General features: G+C 44.0%; 1 protein-coding gene across 4 annotated transcripts in view; it reads right to left on the reverse strand.

Moving 5' to 3' along the window:
- MYLK (myosin light chain kinase) overlaps nt 1–27,148 on the reverse strand; it is a 324,299-nt gene that overhangs the window by 124,808 nt on the left and 172,343 nt on the right. For 3 of the 4 annotated variants that reach the window (XM_073305128.1, XM_073305127.1, XM_073305131.1), the window contains 3 exons: nt 24,939–25,142; nt 23,567–23,701; nt 11,865–12,017 (listed from right to left, as the gene is read on the reverse strand). In XM_073305128.1, the coding sequence (XP_073161229.1) occupies nt 11,865–12,017; nt 23,567–23,701; nt 24,939–25,142 (492 nt within the window). The remainder of the gene's footprint in view (nt 1–11,864; nt 12,018–23,566; nt 23,702–24,938; nt 25,143–27,148) is intronic. The other variant, XM_073305130.1, reaches the window with a different exon arrangement.

The raw sequence follows: 27,148 nt of genomic DNA on the forward strand, positions 1-27,148 counted from the left end.
ACACAAATCAGACGTCAAGAATTATAACATTCATAAACCAGTCGGAGAACACTTCAATCTCTCTGGTCACGCGATTACAGACATGAAAGTTGCGATATTACATCAGAAAAACTTCAAAACCAGACTCCAGCGAGAGACTGTTCAATTGGAATTCATTTGCAAATTGCATACAATTAACTTAGACTTGAATAGAGACTGGGAGTGGCTAAGTCATTATGCTAGGTAACCTATTTCCCCTTGTTTTTTCCTCCCCCCCGCCACTTCCTCAGACGTTCTTGTTAAACCCTGGATTTGTGCTGGAAATGACCCACCTTGATTATCATACACATTGTAAGGAGAATGATCACTTTAGATAAGCTATTACCAGCAGGAGAGTGGGGTGGGGGGAGAGAAAACCTTTTGTAGTGGTAAACACCCATTTTTTCATGGTTTGTATGTATAAGAACATCTTCTGTATTTTCCACAGTATGCATCCGATGAAGTGAGCTGTAGCTCACAAAAGCTTATGCTCAAATAAATTGGTTAGTCTCTAAGGTGCCACAAGTACTCCTTTTCTTTTTACATTAACCCAATGGACTACAAATGCTCAGCTAACCATTTTAACCATTATGTAATTGCTCACCTAATGATTGTACCTGTTCTGTAATTGTTTGGCATAGCTTGTAGATGTCAAAGTCGGTCTCATGAGTGGCCTCAAGCAATGGGAACCAGGATGGATGCCATGCAGAGGACTGAAGCATGTGATTGGTTTTCTCTTTCCCATTCACTCACATATATAGAGGCAACAAGGCTATCTCATGAGCACAAGTATATAATAACCACAGGCTGGTCTGGGAAGCCATTTGCTTGTGGATGTGAAGTTCAATACAGTTAGACTGAAAGTACGTTCCAGTGTATATCACAGGAAGGGTGAATTCATAGCTTCAGCTAGAATTTCAACAAGCATTAAAAGTACAAAGAATTAGTTTGTACAATTATGAGGTTTAGAGTTAAAATCCAAGCCCATTTTAATTCTATTAAATACAAATTGCATCCTATTCTCAGGTGCTTAGGGTCTAATTTTCTGAAGTGCTGAACACCTGCAGCTCCTATTGATTTCTCCTGCCAAGGTCTTCCTGACAAGCCATATCACACCTGTTCTGAATCCATATGCACAACAGTACTTTCTGAAGAGCTTTATAAAATCAGGCTAATTTCACAGAGATGGTTTTAGCAGAATGACTTTTTGATTTACAACCAGTTAACTAGTCCACATCCACTACTTTAGGAAACTTTTTTATGATCACAGTGTGACCTTGTTTTTAAACTAATTTATACATATTTTATCAACATTGTTTTTTTAAACATATTTTGGTGATTGCATTTTGTTCAGCATAGACTGTTTGACAAAAGAATGGGACACTTCTGTGAGGCTGGAAGTCAGAGATGAAAAGGCCTATTTGAGCACTCAGTCCATCTCCCTGCCAATGCAGGATTGTTCCAAAGGTGACTGTAATTCGGTGACAGTCTGAGTACCTTTCCCAGAGCTGAAGAGTTCTGTGTAAGCTGGTCTCTCTCACCAACAGAAGTTGACCAATAAAAGATATTACTTTACCCACCTTGTCTCTCTAATATCCTGGGCCCAACATGGCTATAACTACACTGCAAATAATATCTGTTCTCTGTCCCAATAGTAGGAAATCACAGCATTTGACCATCTTATATGGTGAGAATACCATCAGATTTAGATGGGTTTTTTAATTAACTACACACTGAGTGTACATAGAAAAACAAAGTTGAGCTTTTACAAGAAATATTCATGTAATTCCTACTTTTCAGCTTTTGTTCCTTCTGAACACAGACATCCCTCATTTCCATACAAATTTAGTTCCACTTTTCCTGGAAATTGTTTACGTCATTAAACTGTCTTTAGAAAACATCATTCATGCTGATAGAATGAGTCCTACATCATTTAAAACTTGCTCATGTGTTTCACTTTTGTCCCTCATTTTTGATTTCTAGCCTGCATTTTGTGTTCCATGTTTGGACCTTGGGTGTCAAGAGATGGGAATTTGTTTAAAAGGACGCTTAATCCTACAAGGCTTGCAGCTGTAAGCGAAACACATAAATAGAGGGCTGGAATATTAACACTAAGACACTGCTAAAATACATGGATGACTACATTAGTTCTGATCATTAAGGCAACAAAAATATGTTCTTTCACAGCTAGTCCTGTAGCCTTAGGTGGCCAAGGAGGCTTCCTAGATTAATAGCTCAGTATAACTTTTTAATGTTTAACATGACTGATCTGTATATTCTTAAAAATCTTCTATTGCCTCTACCAGTTACACCACATTAGACAATCATGCTTTCAGATAAAGCTACACCTCTGCACATCTGTAACCAATGTCAACATTATACAAGTACAACATTATACTTCATGTACCTCAGGCAGAAATATATATTTCTGTGACACAAATATGCAGGATTTCACTTAGGCTTCAAAGAGGCTGACTGCGGAATAATCAGTGATAACCTCGTTTAAAGATTATTGTCCAAGAGAGGTCACTCTAAGATGTAAAAAGAAACAACCTACTAAGCAAATGCAAACAGAGGGAAAAATCTCCTACCTGAAAGCTTGTCATCCACTAAACTACGTATTGTGGCCCCACTCACACTGGACTGAACAGTGGCAGGAACAAAACCAAGCTGTTTTCCAGAAAGCATGTCCCTTCACTGCTGTGATAAAATGGTTACAGCAGAGACTGACCGGCTTTCAGGTGACTCTAATCTGCTTGTCCACTGATCAATGAATGCCTACACTAATCAGATTATGAAGGCTACAGGCTACCCAACACAAACACTTACTCTAGAGAGACTGGTTTCAGAGTAACAGCCGTGTTAGTCTGTATTCGCAAAAAGAAAAGGAGTACTTGTGGTACCTTAGAGACTAACCAATTTATTTGAGCATAAGCTTTCGTGAGCTACAGCTCACTTCATCGGATGCATACATCATCAGTATGCATCCGATGAAGTGAGCTGTATCTCATGAAAGCTTATGCTCAAATAAATTGGTTAGTCTCTAAGGTGCCACAAGTACTCCTTTTCTTTTTTCTAGAGAGACTGTATAAATAAATATCTATGTGACTAGGATATAGAGGGTGGTATTAAGTGGGGGTGAAAAGAACAGAATTGAAGTGGGAAAATGAACCATTGGCAAGGGATAGAAATGGGGTTGAGAGCATTAATAAGAGCTGCAGCCCTCGCTGTACAGCATTTGATGAGCCAGAGAAGCAATTTTAGAAAGCAGACTCTAAACTGAAAGCAGAATGCAGACAATGAGTGTCTGCAAAATGAACTTATATGGTGGCAGACCAGGAAGATGGTGCCAAAAGAAAGTCTTAGGCCTGCATCTATGTTGCCACCATCCTCATGAGTAGATATTGCCAATGCTGAGGCCAAGTTGGTGGCAATGGAAAGTTCAGGGGAAGAGAGAGATCCAAATTATGAAAGCAGAGTACACTGCCAGTCTGGTGCTCTGGTTCTCATGTATTGCTGGACTTAAATGCAAGGTGGAAGGAAATTTCCCTAGACATCAAAGCAAACTGTTTTATCTTTGCAGTAACAAAATCATTTCATATTAATAAACAGAGATCCAGAATCTTCCCAGATTTCAAGTAGTCTACCAGTTAGACCAGTCTACACTGAAAAGAAAAGAGGTTCCCCTGCTTTTTGTTAGCGGATAGCTACAGTGCTTCAAAGGGTTTTATGATGTTAGTGTATTTGAAACACATACCAGTGGGACCCTGGTGCTAGTCATAGTCTAGGGAATTGAGTGCAGGCTACGTGTCAGCAGATTCGGACCACTGACTTGCTATAAGCCTTGTCCCAGTCACAATCTCTCTGTGCCTTGGTTTCCTGTCCATAAAATGGGGATAATAATGTTTACTCCCTCTCTGAAAGCAACTGGAGACCTATAGAGGAAGAATGATAGGAGTACTGTTATACATGATTTACAAATAGCTACCTTATATTTCAACTTCAGCATCAAAAAGTCTCTCTGGATATAAATACTATAAATTTATCTCAGGTGACCTGAATGCACAATGTGTTGTAAATATGCACTGCGCATTAAGGAGATGAGCTTTTTAGAAGTTGGGTGCACAATTATATATGAAAATGCTTGTGTATCTAATTTTCATGCACAGTCTCCGCAGCTCAATGTGCAAATTGGGTAACTATTGCCATTTAAGTGTGTAATTGGCTGGTTTACACACAATCACAGTAATTTACACAAGCAAACTAGTCATGCAGTTGCACACACATTTTGCTCACTTTTACAAAATATCAACCCCCAGATATATACAATATAAACCAGGGATGGGGAACCTACAGCCTGCGGGCCGGATCCAGCCTGCTGCTTCTTTTCATCTGGCCAGTGGCAAGTCTCCACATTGCTGACTGGAAGCCCTGAGCCTCGGCACTCCTCCCCCGTGTCCTGCGGGGCTGAAGCTGTGAGTGCCGGCTCACCTCGCTGCGGGGAGGAAGCTCGGGTTGCCAGGCCGTTAAAAGTCCAATCGGCTCTGCGCAGCTCCCAGAAGCAACCGGCATGTTCCCGCGGCCCCCAAAAGCAGGGGCGCTGAGGGAAACTTCAAGCCACCCTAGCACTGGCTCCACAGTTCCCATTGGCTGGGAACGATAGAGCCTCCGGGCGTGGGAAGCGCATACCATGCAGAGCTGCCTGGACGCACCTCTCCCTAGGGGCCGGACATGCCAGCTGCTTCCGGGAGCAGCGCAGAGTTAGGGAAGGCAGGGAACCTGCCTTAGCCCCGGTGCACCACTGACCGGGAGCTGCCTGAGGTAAGTGCCGCCCAGCCGGAGACTGCACCCCAAAGCCCCGCCCCAGGTGGAAACCCCCTCCTGCACCCAAACTCCCTCCTCCCGCACCCTAGCCCTGAGCCCTCTTCTGCACTCCAAATTGCTTGGCCCCAGCCCAGAGCCTCCTCCTGCACCCCAAAACTCTTATCTCTAGCCCCACCCCAGAGCCCGCACCCCTAGCTGGAGCCCTCATGCCCCCCCAGCCCAGAGCCCCCTCCTGCACCCCAAGCCCCTCATCCCTGACTCCATCCCAGAGTCCTCACCCCCCCACATGTCCCCCAACCCCCTGCCCCAGCCCTGTGCCCCTTCCCGCACCCAAACTCCCTCCCAGAGCCCACACCCTGAACCTCTTCCCGCACCCCAACTCCCTTCCCCAGCTCTGAGCCCGCTACCACATTCCAAATCGCTTGGCCCCAGCCCAGAGCCCACAACCCCAGCCAGAGCCCTCCCACCCCAACCCTTTGTCCCAGCATCTTGAACCCCTCATTTCTGGCCCCACCCCAGAGTCTAGGGGAAGTCCCGAGCCTCTGAGCCCTGCCCCCGCAGGGCTGTGTGCGGCCCGTAACTGATTTTTTCTGTGAGTCAATGGCCCCTGACAGAAAAAAGGTTCCTCGCTCCTGATATAAACCTTGCTAATCCAAATGTAGTGGAGGGAAGCACTGAAGTTTGAATAATCAAGGAATTTCCAATAAATGCAGAAGGAAATGACTTGGTTCCAGACAACTGGAAGGCTTGACTAGCCTGGTTTATACGGTTTCAGCACACATCTGGTTTTCCTCATATAATAATCATTAGCACAGAGCTCTATGCAGTACATTCCATTGGAGGAGGTCAAAGCTAGAAAAGGTTCTTATGTTGAAAAGATTTGTCAGACTTGTTTTTAAAACCATGCTGCTCATTTCTTGGAAATCAATCCCTTATCACATTTCAGCTATATAATACTGAAGTCAAAGGCAGTTAGGTTTTCAGGATTCTCCACACTGAGTCTTTCTCAATCAGAATTACTGCTTAATCTGGATTCTACTCCTGGCTCTACAATAGACTCCCCTGGGCAAGTCACTTAACCTTCCTTTATCTCAGTTTCACCCATCTGTCAGGTGGGGATAATATTTTCCTGCCTTACACGGATCGGATGATAGGAGGATTAATTACTTACTGTTTGTAAAGTGTTTTGAAATTGTTATAGGGATGGTGCAGTGGAAGTGCAGAGCATGGGCCCAATCCAACAAGGTGCTAAGAGCCTTCATTAGAATGAGTAAGAGTGAGCGTGCTCAGTCCCTCGAAGCATTGGGCCCTCTATCATATTAATAAGGCAAATCCCAGTTACAAAATAATCTGAAACTGATGATGGGGAAGAAAGGCTTTACTACAATGTCCCAAACTGGTCATTATGGGCCTGATCCAAAGCTCATTGAAGTTAATGGAAAGTCTCACATTGACTTCAGTAGGCTTTGGATCAGGCCCTTTTTAACCATAAGGGGATTTGAGATGTTAGTTTCCTGCGTTAATGCCACAATAGGAAATTACCCTTGACAGAAACAAAAGTAATAGGTCTAACAAGAGACAGACTAAGAGACCGCAGCAGGGGTCTGAAAGGACAAAGTCTAGGCTATTTTTATACCCTGTTTATTTTATGGGATGTGTAATATTCTTTCAGTTTTAAATTTGATCTGCAATCTAACAGCACATATAAGGCAGCCTTTCCTTTTATAAATTATTTGCCACTCACTTTACATGCTGCCTGCATGGGACCTTTCTGAAGTTATTTGAAAGCCTTTGCTTTAATTCAATAATTGTTGTCTTTGAAAAATAAAACTGAAAAGAGCTTTTTGGATTTTTGGGCAAAACCAAGTTGAACTTTTAAGACACTTCACTCCAGGTATACTTCCCCAAATGACCACAGCACATGTTATTGCTCCTTCAACATATGTTTGCATCTGTAACAGGGTCGGCACCCACCTCTCGTGAGCACCCCCTTGTCGAGTGTGTCCACAGTCTTTAAATCAGTCTAATCCTGCTATGGGGCCATATCCCCAGGGCTTCCTCCCTGGAGACACTATCTTCCTTTGGCCCTCCCTGGGCTCAGTCCCTGCAGCCAGCCAGGTGACTCTCAATCCCCTGGTCACTGCCCACACAGAGCTGTCTTCCAGGCAGCCAGGCCTGCAGTCCTTTCTTCTTCAGCAGCAACTGCCTTCTGGGCTGTTCTGCAGCTCCTTTTATATGGCCCTCCTGGGCCCTGATTGGCTGCTTCCCTTGCAGCTACTTAAAGCTGGTTGGATGACCTCTCCACTGCTCCTTTCCTAGGATGGGTGTGGCAGAACCCTGAGGCCTCCAGCAGGGGGTCTTTGGGCCTAGACCACCCCATCACAGTGTCATTTTGGTAACTGAGCCAAAATGGTGATGCAGTATGAAATTTAGTTCCACATAGATTCAGAAATTTGGCCAAGGACCAGGGAAACAGGTTACAGAAAGCAGAACTCTGTACATTGGTGTCAGATCAGTACTGGGGTATCTTCGTTTCCTCTCCAGCTTGATTTGAGCTGAATACAAATTGTTCAATGCCAACAATCATTTCAGGTTCAAAGGGAGCTTATCAAATTGCTCTTTTCTTTTCTATTACTATTCACTGGAGTGAGGGAGACTGCATGTCTAATGGTTAGAGCAAGGGCTGGTGAACAGGTTCTATTCTCAGTTCTGTCACTAACTCACTGTGCACTTTGGGTAAATCATCGGTGGCCTGAATTTCGGAGAACTGAACACCTGCAACTCCCTTTGGCCACAATACTCTGCACTTCTGAAAGCGCAGCCAATAATCTTCAGGGACTCCGCATATGTAAAAAGGAATGTTACTATTAACCCACATTGGCAAAGCACTTTGAGATTCTTGGGTGAATGGTGGTATGTAAGGATATGGTACTATTATTTACTTTGCTACCTGTAGCTGGGAATGTGAACAACTGGAGTTATAGATCAGACCTGGGGACTTAAACTGCCTGAGAGAGGAATACAAAGTGGGGAGAGATGGGTCACACACTAGGTATTATCCCAAAATGCAGTGTCTTGTCTGGAGAGGACTTATTACTTTCCACTTTTCCAGTATGTACATTAATTTTCTGCTGTAATCTTCCCATTGCAAACCAAGTATTTAGGGTGGCCACACCAGCAACAGCGAGTGCTTCAGAGAACACTAACGCCAACTAGTATTTGCTAGGGAGTCTTATGAAAAGATAAGAGATTTTGAAATCAGAGTTTAAAATTTGGGACTATTTTTGGCATGAAAATCCATGTTGATCTGAATCATAGAGAAAGCAAATGTAATCCAAATGGCAGCAGGGATGTCATGAGTTTTAGGGGGTGACCTAAATCTATTAAAATGTTAAATGATTTTACCGTAAGTCCCACAAACATCTAACTCTGCTCCTGTTTTCCCCCCGAGATGCTGTGCATCTCATAAACCAGGCAGAGATGGAAAGTGGGGGGAAAAAAGCCTCAGAGTGGCAGTTGCAGACAGATGCAGGTCAATGACAAAGCCTAAATGTAAGCGCCAAAATCTACAGGAGGCAGCGTGATTCCTGCATTGGCTCTTGCGTATGTTTTTATAGGGTTACTGTTCTGCAGTCTCTACAGTTTTTCTGATCCCGGAGATTAATGTGCATTTTTCCATTAACAATGCACCAGAAGGTTTTGCATTCGAATGATGAGAGTAAATGAGCTAACGCTGAAGTGAGCCTGTGCTTGTTATTCATCACAGAATAGGATTTCCCCTCTTGCCAGCCACTGTCTTCATATACTAGGATTTTTGAACCCCACTCAAGGCAACCATCTCCCTCAATATATACACAATGAATGGGACCCCCATGGTCCAAATCAACCCTCTGCCTTTGTGAATACAATGATCAGAGTTTCATATAATGAAATCTAGATGCCTGCCATGTGGGACTTGGGGGGAGGTTCTTGGGGAAACACACCACAATGTAGTGAGACCAGGGATGAGTATAAAAATATTGCTCGGGCATGTAGGAATGAAATCAGGAAGGCTAAATCACACCTGGAGTTGCAGCTAGCGAGAGATGTTAAGAGTAACAAGAAGGGTTTCTTCAGGTATGTGGGCAACAAGAAGAAAGCCAAGGAAAGTGTGGGCCCCTTACTGAATGAGGGAGGCAACCTAGTGACAGAGGATGTGGAAAAAGCTAATGTACTCAATGCTTTTTTTGCCTCTGTCTTCACGAACAAGGTCAGCTCTCAGACTACTGCCCTGGGCAGCACAGCATGGGGAGGAGGTGGCCAGCCCTCTGTGGAGAAAGAGGTGGTTCGGGACTATTTAGAAAAGCTGGACGTGCACAAGTCCATGGGGCCGGACGAGTTGCATCCGAGAGTGCTAAAGGAATTGGCGGCTGTGATTGCAGAGCCATTGGCCATTATCTTTGAAAACTCATGGCCATCGGGGGAAGTCCCGGAAGACTGGAAAAAGGCTAATGTAGTGCCAATCTTTAAAAAAGGGAACAAGGAGGATCCTGGGAACTAAAGGCCAGTCAGCCTCATCTCAGTCCCCGGAAAAATCATGGAGCAGGTCCTCAAGGAATCAATTCTGAAGCACTTAGACGAGAGGAAAGTGATCAGGAACAGTCAGCATGGATTCACCAAGGGAAAGTCATGCCTGACTAATCTAATCCCCTTCTATGATGAGACAACTGGCTCTGTGGATGAAGGGAAAGCAGTGGACGTGTTATTCCTTGACTTTAGCAAAGCTTTTGACACGGTCTCCCACAGTATTCTTATCAGCAAGTTAAGGAAGTATGGGCTGGACGAATGCACTACAAGCTGGGTAGAAAGCTGGCTAGATCGTCAGGCTGAATGGGTAGTGATCAATGGCTCCATGTCTAGTTGGCAGCCGGTGTCAAGTGGAGTGCCCCAAGGGTTGGTTCTGGGGCCGGTTTTCTTCAATATCTTCATTAATGATCTGGAGGATGGTGTGGATTGCACTCTCAGCAAGTTTGCGGATGACACAAAACTGGGAGGAGTGGTAGATAAGCTGGAGGGTAGGGATAGGATACAGAGGGACCTAGACAAATTGGAGGATTGGGCCAAAAGAAATCTGATGAGGTTCAACAAGGACAAGTGCAGAGTCCTGCACTTAGGACAGAAGAATCCCATGCACCGCTACAGACTAGGGACCGAATGGCTAGGCAGCAGTTCTGCAGAGAAGGACCTGGGGGTGACAGTGGACGAGAAGCTGGATATGAGTCAGCAGTGTGCCCTTGTTGCCCAGAAGGCCAATGGCATTTTGGGGTGTATAAGTAGGGGCATTGCCAGCAGATCGAGGGACATGACCGTTCCCTCTATTCGACATTGGTGAGGCCTCATCTGGAGTACTGTGTCAAGTTTTGGGCCCCACACTACAAGAAGGATGTGGAGAAACTGGAGAGAGTCCAGCGAAGGCCAACAACAATGATTAGGGGTCTGGAACACATGACTTATGAGGAGAGGCTGAGGGAACTGGGATTGTTTAGTCTACGGAAGAGAAGAATGAGGGGGGATATGATAGCTGCTTTTAACTACCTGAGAGGTGGTTCCAAAGAGGATGGATCTAGACTATTCTCAGTGATAGCAGATGACAGGACAAGGAGTAATGGTCTCAAGTTGCAGTGGGGGAGATTTAGGTTGGATATTAGGAAAAAGCTTTTTCACTAGGAGGGTGGTGAAACACTGGAATGCGTTACCTAGGGAGGTGGTGGAATCCCCTTCCTTAGAAGTTTTTAAGATCAGGCTTGACAAAGCCCTGGCTGGGATGATTTAGTTGGGGATAGGTCCTGCTCTGGGCAGGGGATTGGACTAGATGACCTCCAGAGGTCCCTTCCAACTCTGATATTCTATGATTCTATGAGACCTTCTCTTGGGCATCATGGAGGTAAACAGAGGAGGGTTTATTGAGAGGTGGGCACCCACTCCTTGCTCTCTTTCTCTGACATGTAGTAGATTTGACTCTGAGTGAGAGGGAAGGCTGGTTCAAGTTCTTGTGCAGTGGGTTGTGGGGGAAACTCCCTGCAAGGTTCCCAGTAGGAGGGCAAGAGGTCAACATGGGACAAGCCTGATGGGGGAAGTTCTATACAGTGCACATCCATTCAGCCATGCAGTCATCCATGGCACCAGGTCAGCTGGCTGGGGATTCCTTCAGTTTGCCAGTATCCAGAGCGTTACAAGCATTGATCTCTGCAAATCGAGCACGCCCAGTTTCCAGGAACAGTAGATTACCCTATTCACTCATCATCACTGTCCTCTCCCACTTCTTTCACCTCACCCAGACTCCCTTGAGTTGGAGAGCCACTGCTCCCAGGTAGCCAGAAATTCCCATCTGAGAGCAATTTAAAGTTAATGTTTCCATCTGGGAGTCAAGCGTGCAGCCAAACTCCCAGCCCCGCTGGCTCAAGATGTGAGGGGTTGTACTATGGCATCACACATGCTACTGCAATTTTGGCCCCAGGCAACGAGGTTCTCAAAACACTGCACTTTAGGGGAATGACGTGGCAGTACATATGAACACTACTATGCTATCCTCTGTTCCATACCTTTCCCTGCCTGATAGTTATTGATACTGCACTCATCTTGCTTCCATCACAGACACTGTCCTGTAGTTATATGTCCCCTCCAAGCCAGGCATTCACAAAGCCTTAGCAGCATTATTCCTTGCACCACTGCTGCTTGTTACATAAAATTGCTCTGAGTGAGGTCACAGCATTTCTACTCATGCCTACTCCCTGCATATTATCTTATGCTTCAGAATCTTAATGCCTTAACAAGATCAGCCACATAGCTTTGATGCAGCTGCACACACATTTGTAAAGGGAAGAAGACAGTCAGCACACTAAAGCTTTATATATCCTATGGGATGCACACATGGACACGTCAGCATGGAAGCCAAGAGAGAAGAAAAAGAATCAAGGCAAATCCTTGCAGGTCGGGGAGCATTTCTACTGCAATAGCTGAGTATTTATCTTTGAAACATTCACCTTTGACGGTGACTTGAGCACTGCAGGATGCCCGTCCTGTGCTGTTTTCTGCCAGACAGGTATAAACACCATCATCTTCTGGTAAGGCATCTTGTACAGTCAACTTTGCAACCCCATCTTCGAAGATGGAATGGGCATACTGAATTGGTTCATCTGCAGGCATGAAGAAAGAGAACATTTCTTAACACATCACATTCAGCAGGCCATAAATTCCATAAACACTGCTCAGTTTTAATGCACATTATAATTGTAATGGCTGTAGACATGTTACAAACAAGAGCCAAATTCTGCTCTCTGATGCCCATGTGCTGCTCTCTTCTGATTACAAGAGAAACATTCCACATGGATCCAAAGGCAGAATGTGGCCTTTCCTGCAGTATCATTATAGCTATGTGTGGCAATCCTTACCCAGACAACTCTCCCACTGACTTCCTGCTGTCCTTACTCAAGAAAATGCTGAAGGATTTGGCCCTGTATCTTTGAATAGATTCACAGTCAGGTTGGTAAGTAACAGTCAACTATTGTTTGTCCAAACAACTGTGTATACTTTCTACCAGTCTGAAATTAGATGGTGGAATTGCCGTGTGAACGTAGATTGTAAACTCTTTGGGGCAGACCCCATCTGTTAGTTCTGTGTTTGTACAGAACCTAGCACAATGGGGTCCTGGTCCATGAATGGGACTCCTAGGTGCTACACCACAAATAATAAAAGAATAATGTACTGAGCACTTTAGTACTAGCAAGATGTCAATAAATGGAAGGCATTCCAAGATGGCAAAAATGATGAAGACTGGAGGGACTGACTTAGGAAGAAAAAGTAAGAGAACTACATCTAAGTATGAATGGTTTGGTTGCTGACAACTATAGCCTGATCTGTATTAGAAACCTTGACTGTTCCTGAATGTGATTTTCACCAAGCGGTTCCCCTAAGGAGGTCCTGAAAATGGTTTAAGTGCTAGTATGGATCAGATAATACTGCTTTAATATTGTTTCAGAAAGTTCCACCAAGTCTCAGTCAGACTTTCTGAAATGTTACTGAAATCTGTTTTCCCTGGTCTTAATTAGTTTCCAATATTGGTTCATCAATGATACAGTTTCCTAGTTTAAATAAGGTTTAAGACTGCCTGATAGCTGTGTATAAACACCAAGTTGAGGAAGGATTTAGGGTCATCCTTGGGGATATATCTAAGAGAAAATGAGGTGGAACTGAGCAAAAGGAATAGTAGGCTGAACTGGACAAACAATTCAATCAGCTGCGGGGGGGATCTCCAAGGGAAAAGACAGAAATATCATTGTCTGAGTCATTTAACGTTAGTTGGGACAAAGCACGGGAGTTTATAGACACCAACCATGAACTGGATGATCTGGTAGGTTTTTACCATCTCTGTTGGTGCTCTCAGTCTTAGAAAGACGACAATTTGCTTTCATACTCCATTTGCGCCTGAAGCTTGACGTTTTGCTGTGTAATACTTACAGTGTTTTACAATACCAAGGTGGATGATCTCAATCTACTATTTGTCCACTAAATCACCACCTTGTAAAATGAGTAACTTTCTATCCCTTTAAAAGTTTGGGGTGAGCATTTAAACCACATTTTTGGGAGTCAGCAATACATTTTCAGGACTAAACCTCCTAAACCACTTCATAAAACATTCACTTCCCAAATTATACATGTTTTTATTGCTATTTCCTTTATCTTCTCTTCTACGCTTTACATACTGCGGTGGCTCCAATCCCACAATTGCAATAATCCAGTTAATTCCAAATAATTATTTGCAGGACTGAGGCCCAAGATACCAAGCTGTTTGGGGGCAGGGAGCATCTTCCTAGGCTGTGTCTGTGCATCACCTACCAGAATGGGGATCCTGGTTAAGACTCTTGGCACTACAGTAATAAAAATAAGAACTCCAGTATCAGAGGGGTGCATGCTTAAATGCATTCAGTATGTAATCTGGTTTACTGAGAACAAGATGGCATCATTTCTTCAGGCATGAATAAGCAAGAGAGCCATGCAAATGTTCTCTGTGAAAAAACAGTGTCATTTCTTTTGCCATATTAACGAATCAAAATTTGTTGGCACTTCAATGTTCCTCTTTGGGTATTAAGAAAACTTTGACTTACTTTGTTTGCAGAACTACTTGCCATTTCATGAAACCACGGACACAGAACCAAAAAAAACAAAACAAAAAAACAAAACAAAACACCACATCTGCCCAGTGGAACAACCAACAGTCAGAGTCTACCTTATGCCCCTTTGTCTAGATTTACACCTAATAAAAACAATTTTCCCAGTAGGGAAATGTTCTCTTCTCCAAGGGCATAACATTCAAATCTCCATGACAGTTTGGCAGCAAGAACAATAACAAAAATTACTTTACTGATGGCAATTTATACCAGAAGAAAGGAATTTTTCCTCCTATTTATTAAAAGCTGTCCTAAAATAAAACACAAGTTGGAGGATTATTTTGCTAAAAGGTTAAGGTAATATTCATTCTTTTTTAAACCCATCAAAATGAGATTCAGCCTGGGAAAATGAGTGAACAATCTGAAAAGCATATTCAGCAAGAAGGAGATGTTTGGAACAATGAGATGTTAGCCATACCACTGCACGTTAGACAGAAGCTAGCAATGAAATATGGGAAGGAAAAGAGGCTAAAGCAGTGATACCCAGACCACAGTGATTCAGGAGCCAAATTAGCAATCAACATTACCCAAAAGAGCCACAATAGTGTGAATTCAATGTTTCATTTACTATTGATATATAGTAAATTCATTTATAAATAGTGTATGAAACAATGAATTCAAAATACGGTGGCTTTTTTGGGTAACAATCGCTAACCACTGAGGTCTGAGTATCACTGTTTTATACATGTTTTATTCTCACAGCAAAATGACTCATCAAATATAATTATTTTTTCAACTACAATTGGATAATAACACAGTAAAAGCATTTGATTGGTTAATAACTTAGATTGATTAATAACTGAATCACAGTATTTTATAATATGAGCTGCAGGAGACCCATTAAAGAGCCACTTGCAGCCCGTGAGCCTCAGTCTGAGTATCACGGGGCTAAAGCAATTCTGAGCTACATACACAAATATGACAGAGAGCTGTTCCAGTGAGATCACTCCTAGAACACTGTGGTATAGTTCCATGTACCTCAATTCTGGGAAATTGATATTAAATTGATGGGAATTTGGAGAAGAGCAATTAAAATCATTAAAGGGCAGGATGGTACTGACTTATAAGAGATTAACAGACTCGCGTAAAGCACTTGGTTATGAGCTCTCCAAGTAACCATCTATAAGGAGATGGAGAACGTAAACAGCAAAGAGAATGAGAAGTGGCTCAGGTGGCAAAAGGGAGCATTACTAGGAATAACAGGATAGGACAATTTTAGGGTGAAGAGCAGGAAAACTTTGTTAAGTTTAGGAAGAGGAAGAGTCTCCAAAGGGAATTAGCAGATACTTCAGATCATTCAGAACTAGATTGGATAAAATACCAGAAAATGTACTGTAGACAACAATGCTTCATGGGAGCAGTATGAGATGAAAAAGGATACTGTGAAGATATTCAGCTGCACCTATTTGTGCAAAATGAATATGGGCCTTCTCCATACAGGCACTGAGAGGTAGTTACAGATGGGATAGGTTATAGCATGTATTCATCTATCCGGCTAGCTGATCTTTAGTGGAAGTCTACTTGAGCTGTGGCTTGGAGAAAATATTAAGCTTCACATAATTTCAGCTGACAAAAAGGCACGGCGTGCTGGATGGTCACTGAAATATATGCATGGGGCACTGTTGCATAAACCACTTAGGATATGTCTACACTGCAATTAGACGCCCACAGCTGGCCCAGGCCCGCTGACTCAGGCTTGAGCTAAGGGGCTGTTTAATTGTGGCATAGACGCTCAGGCTGCTCCTCAAGCTCAGGTCCCTCCCCCTTTGCAGGGTCCCAGAGCTTGGGCTCCAGTCCAAGCCTGACCGGCTACACCCGGGGTTCTCAACCTTTTCCTCCATGGTCTGCCTGTGCCACAACAACTAGTTTTCTGCACATAAAAGCCAGGACCGGAATTAGGGGATAGCAAGCAGGGCAATTGCCTGGGGCCCCATACAATAGGACTTCAGCTTTCTGCCCTGGATCCCACCAAGATTAACACTGGCACTGCTTGGCAGACCCCCTGAAACCTGCTCACGGCCCCTCAGGAGTCCCCAGACCCCTGGTTGAGAACCACTTGTCTACACTGCAATTAAACAGTGCTTTAGCCCGAGCCCAAGTCAGCTGGCACAGGGCAGCCACAGGTTTTTAATTGCAGTGTAGACATACCTTTAGAGTAATTTAGCTCTAAGGTGCTGTTGTTGTCAGCAACTCCCCAGTGACCATGTGAAGTCTGTAACGTGATTGACTGGATACAGAAAACAAAGTTTGTACTGTTCACTGCTGCTCTATTTAGGTTTGATGAGCATGAGAGGGAGATATTGCTGCATATGGAACTCTCTCTTTCTCTATGCTTATATTTTTCCTTCGTACAACCATGTGCTCAAGGTTTCTAATGGTTTCTCTCTACACAGAGAGGTTGTTAGTTTCTCTTTCCACTATTTACCACACTTACTAAAGACCAGTCATTATGGCTGTTCCTTTTTGATTATTTGATTCTGGTGTTCCTCTACTTTCTTATTCTGATCAGACTAGGAAGATATCATTGCTAGCTGAAATCCTTCCTATCCTTTTCTCAAATTTTCATTTACCATAGGTGTTTACAGACTAGAAGATCCTATCCCATACATTATTTCTTATCAGGGAGACCTAAAAAAAGTGTGAAATCCATACAGTATGCTTTACCTTGAGTGTACTGTATGGTCTCTCATCATTTACAACCAGAGGCGGATTAAGGTTTCCCGGGGCCTTGGGCCAGAGCAAATGAGGGGCCCCTCCTCACCCCTTCTGCCTGCGGTCCCACCCCCATTCTATGCTCTGCAGGCAGAAAGAAACTTTGCATTCCAAATACCCAAAACAGTGCATTCCAATGCATCCTTTTCAGAACAAACGGTCTGTCTGCCTAATTCCCTAGTATATTGTACATATACCATTTTGCCATAGCATTATTATGGTCTACCTGGAGAAATATTTCAGGACCAGATAACGAAATAAAGGAGAAAGTTGGGTATGGATAGCATTCTGGCAAGGTGAAATGTGTGTCTAATTGGCAGAGAGAAAGGCACTCTTCACATTAAAATGGATATCACAATAGCCAGTTGGATCCTTCAGTAAAATGTCAGCCCAGAGGGAGTACATGGAAAAGCTAAATGAAATGCCAACTTTAAAATACTGTTTATAACACATTCAAATGCATTTCCAAATGATGTATAAACAGTTACGTATCACAATCAAAAGTGAGAGAGAAGAGAATTAAAATAGACCAGTATGTTCTGAGAGTCTGGAATGAAAGTAGCAAGTTTGTGTCTTTTGGATAATATAGGACTTCCCTAATTTTACTTTAAAATATTAGAGTTTCTTACACTTCTATTACTCAAAATCACCACTGCCAATTGGTATAGGATGGGAGTTGAGGTGTTGGTTTTAACCTATAAAACCCTAAATGTTTTGGGATCCATCTACCAGAGAGAGCGCCTCCCTGCCCACGTGATACTGATGTAACTGAAGTCAGAGACCTTGATCCTGCAAAGATTTACACACATGCTTAAAGTAAATCATACACACAAATCTTTACAGTATCAGAGCCAGTCTTGCCTTTCCACATTTCACTACCTAACATTTGGTTTGCCAGTGTCCAAATTAGTTAGCCTTCTAGACAACCTGCAAACCCATTTTTTCCACTCCCCAGGCAGACACTCCCAGTTTACTCTTGAGGGTTGTGGGAGTATAATGTCATAAGAATCTTCCTGTACTATGCATTATTAGTATTAGGACCAATACCTGAGTACATTCAAAATGCTATATACATACTTTAGTATTTTCCAAGATATGCATGTTGAAATACAGTATGTGCCCATCCCCTGCACCAACAACAGCTTTTTTAATATGCATCTCCCCATCAACACTGTCATGGTTCCATAAACTACAGTCAGGTGGCTACGATGGTTTGGACATCAAGAAGTCATGCATCAATTGCAAGTATTCTATTACGGGATAATTCTGCAACAAAAGAGATCTTTTAAAAAATGCCTCATTGTCAACTGGTACCACAATGTAGTTAGCATGCATGTAGTTAGAGTGTGGAAACAAGCATCTCTGAAGTCACACGGTCTAGTACAGGGGTCGGCAACCTTTCAGAAGTGGTGTGCCGAGTCTTCATTTATTCACTTTAATTTAGGGGTTCATGTGTCAGTAATACATTTTAATGTTTTTAGAAGGTCTCTCTCTCTATAAGTCTATATATTATATAACTAAACTATTGTTGTATTGTAAAATAAACAAGGTTTTCAAAATGTTTAAGAAGCTTCATTTAAAATTAAAATAAAACGTTGATCTTAAGCCGCTGGCCCGCTCAGCCCGCTGCTGGTCTGGGGTTCTGTTCACCTAGGCCAGGAGCGGGCTGAGCAGGGCCTGCGGCCGGGACCCCAGCTGGCAAGGGCCTGGCAGCCAAAACCCCAGACTGGCAGTGGGCTGAGCGGCTCAGCCTGCAGCCACTCAGGGGTTCCATCCGCTGGCTCCTGCCAGCCGGGATCCCGGCTGCCGGACCTGCTCAGCCCACTGCTGGTCTGGGGTCCCGGCCCTACCCACATACAGTGGGTACCTACCTTCTCCCTGGTTCTGGCCATTCTCTTCCTCTCTCTCTGCACTGAGCTGAGGGTGGGAGTGCACTGAGCACAGGGCTGGGGGTGAAAGAGCAGGCTGGGGGTTGGGGTGTAGGGTCTGGCCAGGAGCTAGAATGAGGGAGAGGGCTTCAGGAGGTTTGGGTGTGGAGCGCTTACCTGGGCAGCTCCCATTTCGTGGGAGGGGTGCAGGGGGAAATGTGTGTGGGGGGGAAGGTGCAGAAGCTCCCATTTGGTGCTCAGGATGGGGGTGAGGATGTGGGGGGTGCAAGAGTCAGGATGTGGGGGGTGCATGGGGTGTGGAGGGGCTGGGTATGTGGGGGGGTGCAAGAGTCAGGATGTGGGGGGTGCATGGGGTGGGGAGTGCATGGGGTGGGGGGGTGCAAGAGTCAGGGCAGAGGGCTGGGGGCATGTGAGGGGGGTGCAGGTGTCAGGGTATGGGGTGCGGAGAGCCTAGGTATGTGTGGGGGTGCCAGAGTCAGGGCTGGGATCGTGGGGGGGAGGGGTGAAGGAGTCAAGCAGAGGGCTGGGTGTGTGTGAGGTGGGTGCAGGGCTCAGGGCAGGGGCCTTGGGGTGTGCGCGGGGCTGCAGGGCTCAGGGCAGACGGCTGGGTGTGTGTGAACGGGGTTCAGGGCAGAGGGCTAGGGATGTGGGCTGGGGTCTGTGGTGCTCACGGCAGGGGGTTGGAGAGGATATGTCCCGCTTCCCCAAGGCCCTGTCCCCGCTTCTTCTCTGCTTCTGCCAGGAGCAGCGAGCACGCTGACTCCGCTCCTCCCCCACCCCCTCCCTCGCAGGGGCCATCAGCTGATCGGGGTGGGGGACACGGAGAGGAGGAGGAGGGGCAGGAACCCAGCACACTGCGGGAAGAGGCAGGGGAGCCGGCTGGACCAAGCTTCTCCCCCTGCCGGAGTGGGAGTGGAGAAGAGCGGGCTGGGCCAGGCCAGGCCGGGCCGGATTTTTAATGGCATGGGAGCCCGGCAGGCAGCAACGTGCCATTAAAAATGGGCTCACCTGCCGTCTTTGGCACGCATGCCATAGGTTGCCGACCCCTGTCTAGTAGATGGGGTGCAGGACTCGGAGCTTGGCAACCTGAGTTCTATTCCTAGCTCTGCAACCGACCTGCTGTGTAACCTTGTGAAAGTCACGTCTCTCTGTGCCTCTGTTTCCCTTCCTGCCTTTGTCTCTTTAGATTGTAAGCTCTTTTGAGCAGGGACGGCCTCTCACTATATGGTTCTACAGGGCCTAGTGCACTGGGGGCACTGATGTAATACAAATTAATAATGGTTTACACACAATCCTGGAACACAGGATCACTTGCCACTGTACTGTAACAATACTTGTAGATAAAACAACCCAAAGCAGCTCAACAGCCAAAAGCCATCATGAAGACTAATACATGATTCTTGTTGCAAAATATATAGGATAAAGTTCAGTTGTATAAAGGTTCTCTGTGAAGTTTTACCCAGGTGCCATGATATAAGTGATGGCTCATAACTGGAGGTCAAAAGTCACGTGGTCAAGGTGGTTAGGAACAAGCCTGAATGATAAAAAGTGGTGCAGGGGTGGTGGTGAAGGAGAGAGAGGAAATAGTAGCTCCCCACGTTAACATTTCTGCCCCTAGGTCTGTTGTTCAACTGCCATTGCTGACGGTATAATGTGAATTCTAAAGAGATTCACGTTTTTAAACCAGGCTGCTTTGGTACAATACAGCACCCTCTGTCATCAACTGTAAAAGGCAATTATCCAGGTATGCGAAGGCCAAAGAGACAAGCAGGAGGAAGGTCAATCCAAATCTAACATACTGGAGAATGGCAAGAAGAGAGTACAAATATATTGAAAGTCTAGGATTTTCTATAACAATCTTGCATTTATTTATCTCTAGACTGTGTGTTTTTCAGCAGTGCTTTTGACAATAGTTACAGAAAGAGGAGTTTCTTCATGTATTCGGAGAGGCTTTATGTTGCACATATCACCCCTGAAGCACTGTGTCAAGGGTCATTCTGACAAGACATTGCCCATTTTCCTGCATTTGGAAATGAAGAGTCTCTCTATGAAGAGACAGAAAGGTGCTATAGGAAGGCAGTGACAGGGAGTTAGTCACATGCAGTTATATGTAACCATGCCATTCCACGATTGGGGGAATTTTTCAGGAGCAGGAGGAACCTTGGACTGGGAAGGAGACAGAGCTGACGCTGGATAATTGTGGGAGTGCTCCTTCTATGCAGTACTTCCATCCCAGGCAGCCTTCAGCCAGACAGGCAAGTTATTTTCAGTGGGAGAGGTCAGAACTTCTCTCACATGTGTTTATAATTGTGGATAAAACTGGGGCTTTTCCATTACAGTCATGGAGCACTGCTGAGTTACTGAGAAAGGGATCAGGCCAGGCTGTGGGAACATACCAATCTCAAGGTCACGTTTCACTCTCCCTGCCACCTTTCTGAGTTCTTCCATTCAAACTGAATGACTTGAAAAGTGTGCCAGGTAATCAAGGATTATGTGCAAATAACTCACTGTAAGGCAGCCCTGAGAGAGGCAACTTGATAACAAAGCACGCTATTTTTTCCCCCTTTAAAACTTATGGCCTGTGAGAACTTGAAACATCAACTCATGTCTTGTGAATACCAGATAAGATCATAAGGGCTAAACTGAATAATTTAGGCTAGCATTCAACGGAGATGGCGTGAACCAAAAACTCCCAAATCTAAACTCTTCTGACCCTGGAATTTCGAGGAAGTTTGGATTCTCAGGAGAAGATTGAACAATGGGCCCATCTCTAATTGTAAAAGGATCTGTTAGGACATTTAAGAGTTACGTGTGGGGTTTTGTTTGTGGATTATTCATTTGTTTAAACAAATCTGGTTTTGAGAGTAACCTGATATGAACAGAAATATTTTAATGAAATGAAAACAAAATAGTTGTAAACAGTTTTGGACACAACATTCCCCTCCTTTGTAATATTAGAAATCCAAAGAGCACCTTGCTACTACAGAAGGAACCAGAAAAACAGAAAATGGAACGGCCAGTCGGGTTTCACTGTCCCAGCTGAGATAAGGGCACAAAAGACACAGCTTGGGTGGTGAGAAGGCAGTAGGAGTTTAAAAATTAAAAAATGTTTAATGATACAAAGTACTATCAGGGAATAACATTATCAAAAAATCCACAAGTTTTATGTTAACAGCATTTCAAGTATTCTTTTTCATCAGCAAAGTGCATATGATGTGTGAGATACAGCAGGGGTTAAGTCCCTCAACCCTCAAAGCAAGGTTCTGATGCAAAATGCATTTAGATTAATCTTGTATGCAGTGTTGTTGTAGTGTTGAGACATTGTGGGTGAGGTAATATTTTTCACTGGACCAACTTCCAATAAAACACCTCTCAGGGATGGTTTAGATCAGTGGCTTTCAACCTTTTCAGACTACTGTACCCCTTTCAGGAGTCTGATTTGTCTTGCGTACCCCAAGTTTCATCTTACTTAAAAACTACTTGCTTACAAAATCAGACATAAAAATACAAAAGTGTTATAGCGTAACATTACTGAAAAATTGCTTACTTTCCCATTTTTAACCATACAATTGTAAAATAAATCAATTGGAATATAAATATTGTACTTACATTTCAGTATATACTATATAGAGCAGTATAAACAAATGATTATCTGTATAAAATTTTAGTTTGTACTGACTTTGCTAGTGCTTTTTATGTAGGCTGTTGTAAAACTAGGCAAATATCTAGGTGAGTTGATGTACTCCCTGGGAGATCTCTGCCTACTCCCAGGAATATGCATACCCCGGTTGAGAAGCACTGACCTAGATCAGTGGTTCTCAGCCTATTTACTATTGTGGGCCGCATATGCCACTCTCTATGTGTTATGTGTGCCACATCCACACAATATATATACTACATGTATGGCCCTGAAGATGTCACGAGGGTCACAGCTTTGTGCTGATTTGGCTACAAGTGGCCTGTGGGTTAGGAACCACTAGTCTAGACAATACTTAGTCCTTCCATGAGTGCAAGGGACTGGACTAGATGACCTCTCGAGGTCCCTTCCAATCCTATGATTCTGTGAGAGAGACAAGCTTTTGAGCTTACACAGGCTCGAGAGCTTGTTTCACTCACCATCAGAAGCTGGCCCAATAAACACCTTAAGGGTAATCTTGTCAGCTTTAGTCCTCCAGTCTCAAAGAGCTTGATGGGCCAGGTGGCTTAGTGGCACAGAACTTACTGTACTTTCTATGGTTTGGGCATGCAAAAGCTAAAATGTACTGTGAACTTGACCTAGACATTTGAGCCAAAGGTGGAGACAGGGATCAAGCATGGGGGTAATGATGCCAGATTCATCCTTTCACAAGCACCCCTGTTGCCATTTTGGTACATATAAGTAACTTTAGTGGATCAGACTAAAAACTTATTCTCTGAAGCCTCTGTTGTGCCGCTACTAAGACCAAACTTAAAAAAACATTATGACACAACCTTGTCACAAGAGCCCCCTGCTGGATGCACATCACAATTGCAATAAAGAACAAAGGTTTCAGAGTAGCAGCCGTGTTAGTCTGTATTCGCAAAAAGAAAAGGAGGACTTGTGGCACCTTAGAGACTAACCAATTTATTTGAGCATAAGCTTTCGTGAGCTACAGCTCACTTCATCGGATGTATCAGATAAATTGGTCAGTCTCTAAGGTGCCACAAGTACTCCTTTTCTTTTTGCAAATAAAGAACAAAATTGCTTAATGAAAACATTCCCAATGGCACATTTAATATACCCAGACTCATTATTTAGCACATACCCCATTATGGGAAACTAACAAATTCTGTGCAGTACATATAGCTTGGTCATCTACGTTTCTATAATGTGCCCATCCCCATGGTATCTGAGCATCTGGATACATGTGTTTCTGCAGCCAGAGGAAGTTCTCTTACCGTTGAGGAGCCAGGTGATCTGAGGCACAGGTGTACCTTCCACAGAACACTGCAGCACGAAATCTTGCCCTTCACTCACTGTACATCCCTTCAAGACACTGGAAAACCTTGGAGCCATCTCTTCAACTTTAGACCCTTTAAGTCAAAGTGAAAGTGGATCTGTTAATACAGGGCTGACAAATCAACTACTCCTCTGGGAGTTTTACTCAGTAGATTAAGAGGATATAACGGAATGACACTGCAAAATCATTTCCAGATACATGTGCAAGATCACAGCTGTAAAGAAAAGAATCTTTTGGAAGTAAAAACAATTTTGACTCATGGACTAATAAAAAGATAGGGCTCCCTGCATAGTCTTCAAAGATTTTTCTTGCCTTTCATGCTTTGCATTAGGCTCTGGTTTTGCAAGTGAAACCCACACCCAGCCATGAGCATCAGGCCACCATGAGGAACTGAAATCCATTAACAGAAAGTGAAGAAGTGCAAAGAACAGGACGATCAGGTTTTTCACCATTCTCCCCATTAGGCAATGAAACAGAGGAGGAATTAAGGATTTTGCCAACATGCTGGAAATAGGATTCTGACAAGGCAGGAAATGTGCTGTGGAGGAACCTGAGGTGGTCAGGTTTAAAAGCCAACAATTCCCAGTGCTGGCCGAGAAATGTTGCATCAACATAACTGGAGCTTTGTAACAAAACCTCAAATCACATACAAGAAAGGGCTTGGAAAAAAAAAACAAACTTAGGCCAGTGTTTGCTAAGATGCTCCAGAATCTTGCAAGCAAACCTGATATTTAAGGGTTGCAAGCTCAAAAATGGTGCCAGATAAAACTCTCAGGTTTTGTTCCATGTAATTCTCACTCCACACCTTTCCTTATTACCTATTGTACCACACAAGAGTGTTAACAGAATCAGTTAGCATTTGGAAAGCAGTTCAGAAATGCAAAGCACTACATAAGTGTTAAGCAACTTCCAACAGAGTCCCGTGCAGAAGGTGCACATCTCTGTGGGCAGGGTCTTTGCCTTCTTCTTCATTCATATTCCATTATTTTATTACACACAGCCATAGCAGCTCCAACCAAGATCAGGACCCACCACATGTCAGGCACCCTACCAACACAGTGAGGAACAGCCACTGCCCTGAAGAGCTTACGAGAGAAGACAAAGGGTGAAGTGGTGAGGAAAGGAGACAGAGATATAAAGGGACTTGCACAAGATCACACATCAGGTTGGTGGTAGAGCAGAGCTGGGAATTAAAAAGTCTATGTATGAATTAATTTTAATAGGAATTTTGCAGCCAAATCTCTTAGACAGCTTTGAAAATCCCAACCTTATTTATTAAAGTGCACATTGGCTCACCCTAACTTACTTACTTTCTACACTTAACACCCAGCTGCTGGAAGTTCGACCTCTGGGGTTGAAGGCTGTACAGCTATAGGACCCACTGTCTCCCAAGTGGGTTTTCATTAAGCACAAGCAATGAATTCCATCCTCTTCGTATATTTGGATGCCATCTCTTCCTTTTACAGGGGCTCCCTCTTTGAACCATTCCACATCTGGTTTTGGTTTCCCTGAAACTAGATGATGCAAAGTTGGAGCATGGGGGTGAGGGCCATTAAAGATATTTCCTCATTATGATAAACCTTCACTTTGCCTATTATATTTTTTACCAGCACAATAGACATTGTAAAATATTTTGATAGACAGTTACTGCTTATCCTTCCCCACCCATCCCTTAAAGAGACATTGACAACTTGAAAAAAGTCACACGTACGTCTGTCTGAAAATTGTTCCTCTAGTGTTGTTACAAATCACACCTAAGATTGCTGTAATCCAGCTAGATTGGGGGTAGGAGGTAGGGAGGAAGAAACATGTTACACCGTCTTCCCGTACCCTCAAGTTTGTTTGCTTTCTGCATTTGGCAGCACTTTGTGAATTGTCAGTTTCTACTGTAAAATTGGTTACAGTAGTTACTCAGGTTCTGCTCTTTGGCTAGGTCTTTCACATGGCAACGGGGAACAGAACAATCAAGAATTAGAAAAAATGCCATTCCTTCAGTTGTGTGTTTGCAAGGCTGGATACTTTATCTGACTCAGCTCAGCAAGGGATGAGGCATGTGGGAGAATGGTGGTTACAAGAGTGAAAGATCATGAGCTGTGCTTAATGTCATAGACACATCTTGTTGGTTCCTCTCTGGTTTTTGAGGGATGCGAACAGGAGGAGCAGAAACAATGGGAGAAAATAAATTGGAAGAGCATCTATTGCATGTACAACTGTGCAGTACAGGGAGAATAGATTGACCAAGGCAGAGGACATATCAAGAAGGGAGAAGCACTGACACTGAACAAAGTCACTTGACTCTTAAGACCTGATCGGAAGCACCCTGAAGTCAACAGAAAGACACCCATTTACTTCAGTAGGCAATGAATGAGGGAGGCCCTTAGGCCCAGATCCCCAGTGTTATTTAAGCTCCTAACTTCTACAGAAGTCAGTGGAAGTTAGGAGCCTAAATGCCTTTGAGGATCTGGGCCTTAGTGCCTCTGTAAAACAGAGAGAACATTTCCCTCCCTCACAGGAGTAGTGCAAGGCTTCACTAGTTCATGCTTGTCTAAAGTCCTCTGAGACAGTGATAAAGAAGTGCTTAGCATTAATATACTATGAAAATAAACTATTCAGGGAGCCCTTTGGAATACCTTCTCCACTCCTGACTCACTGGGAGGGTAATATAAAATATATTTTTTCTAGAGTGAGGAAGATGCATCAGAAAGGAAATCAATGACTAGATTTTTTCCTGCCTAAAATGTAAAGCCATCTCTCTCTTTTTTTAGGGAGCTATTTGATGTGCAAATGTTACATTAAAATACCAGAAAAACGCTTCAAAATTATTTTCTACTAAACTGCAATAAAAATGGAAGTTCCTCATATTTTCCTCAAAGAAGGGATTAAAAGATTGCCCACGATGTGCAGCCAAAAAGCCCTCCATGGCCCCTTTCTCCTCTGAGAGGTTAAAATCGAATCCATTTTTGAAGAAGAGGAAACACTCAGCTAGGGCCTTTTAATTATGACCTTCTGTAGTTAAATCCTTAGAAACACTTGACTAAATACCACTTGGCTAGACTAAGCAGTGAGGCTGAGCCGTAAGTAGGGGGTGATGTGCAAGTGCCAAGAGAAAGCAGTGTGACTCCATTACAATTCCTTCTCTACTCCATCCCTTTCTCCAAGGGACAGTAACTTACTACAGCACTGAAAAAGGTACAGCTTACTTATCCTCTTGTACTAATTCAGCGCCACAGATCAGCATGCTGGAGAAGGGGACAGAGGCAAGAAACTGCTGGTGGGGCAGAATAAGGAGGGAGTGAGCACTGGGCACGCAGCCCACGGTCAGCCATTCTGCACCTGAGCCTTGGTGCAAGAAACCCTAGAACAGCCATGCAGGGGAGTGGCCTTGGGCTCCTACTCCCTCTTATTCCCCTGAACAGCCATATTAAGGTCTGGCCCTGTATAGACATCACACAGACAGAGCAACACAATGGTGTGCAGTGGAACAATGGTGCAAGTGTGGAGTGCCACAGATGAGCTGTTT

The sequence above is a fragment of the Lepidochelys kempii genome, chromosome 11, assembly GCF_965140265.1.
Source record: "Lepidochelys kempii isolate rLepKem1 chromosome 11, rLepKem1.hap2, whole genome shotgun sequence".
Lineage (NCBI taxonomy): Eukaryota > Metazoa > Chordata > Testudines > Cheloniidae > Lepidochelys > Lepidochelys kempii.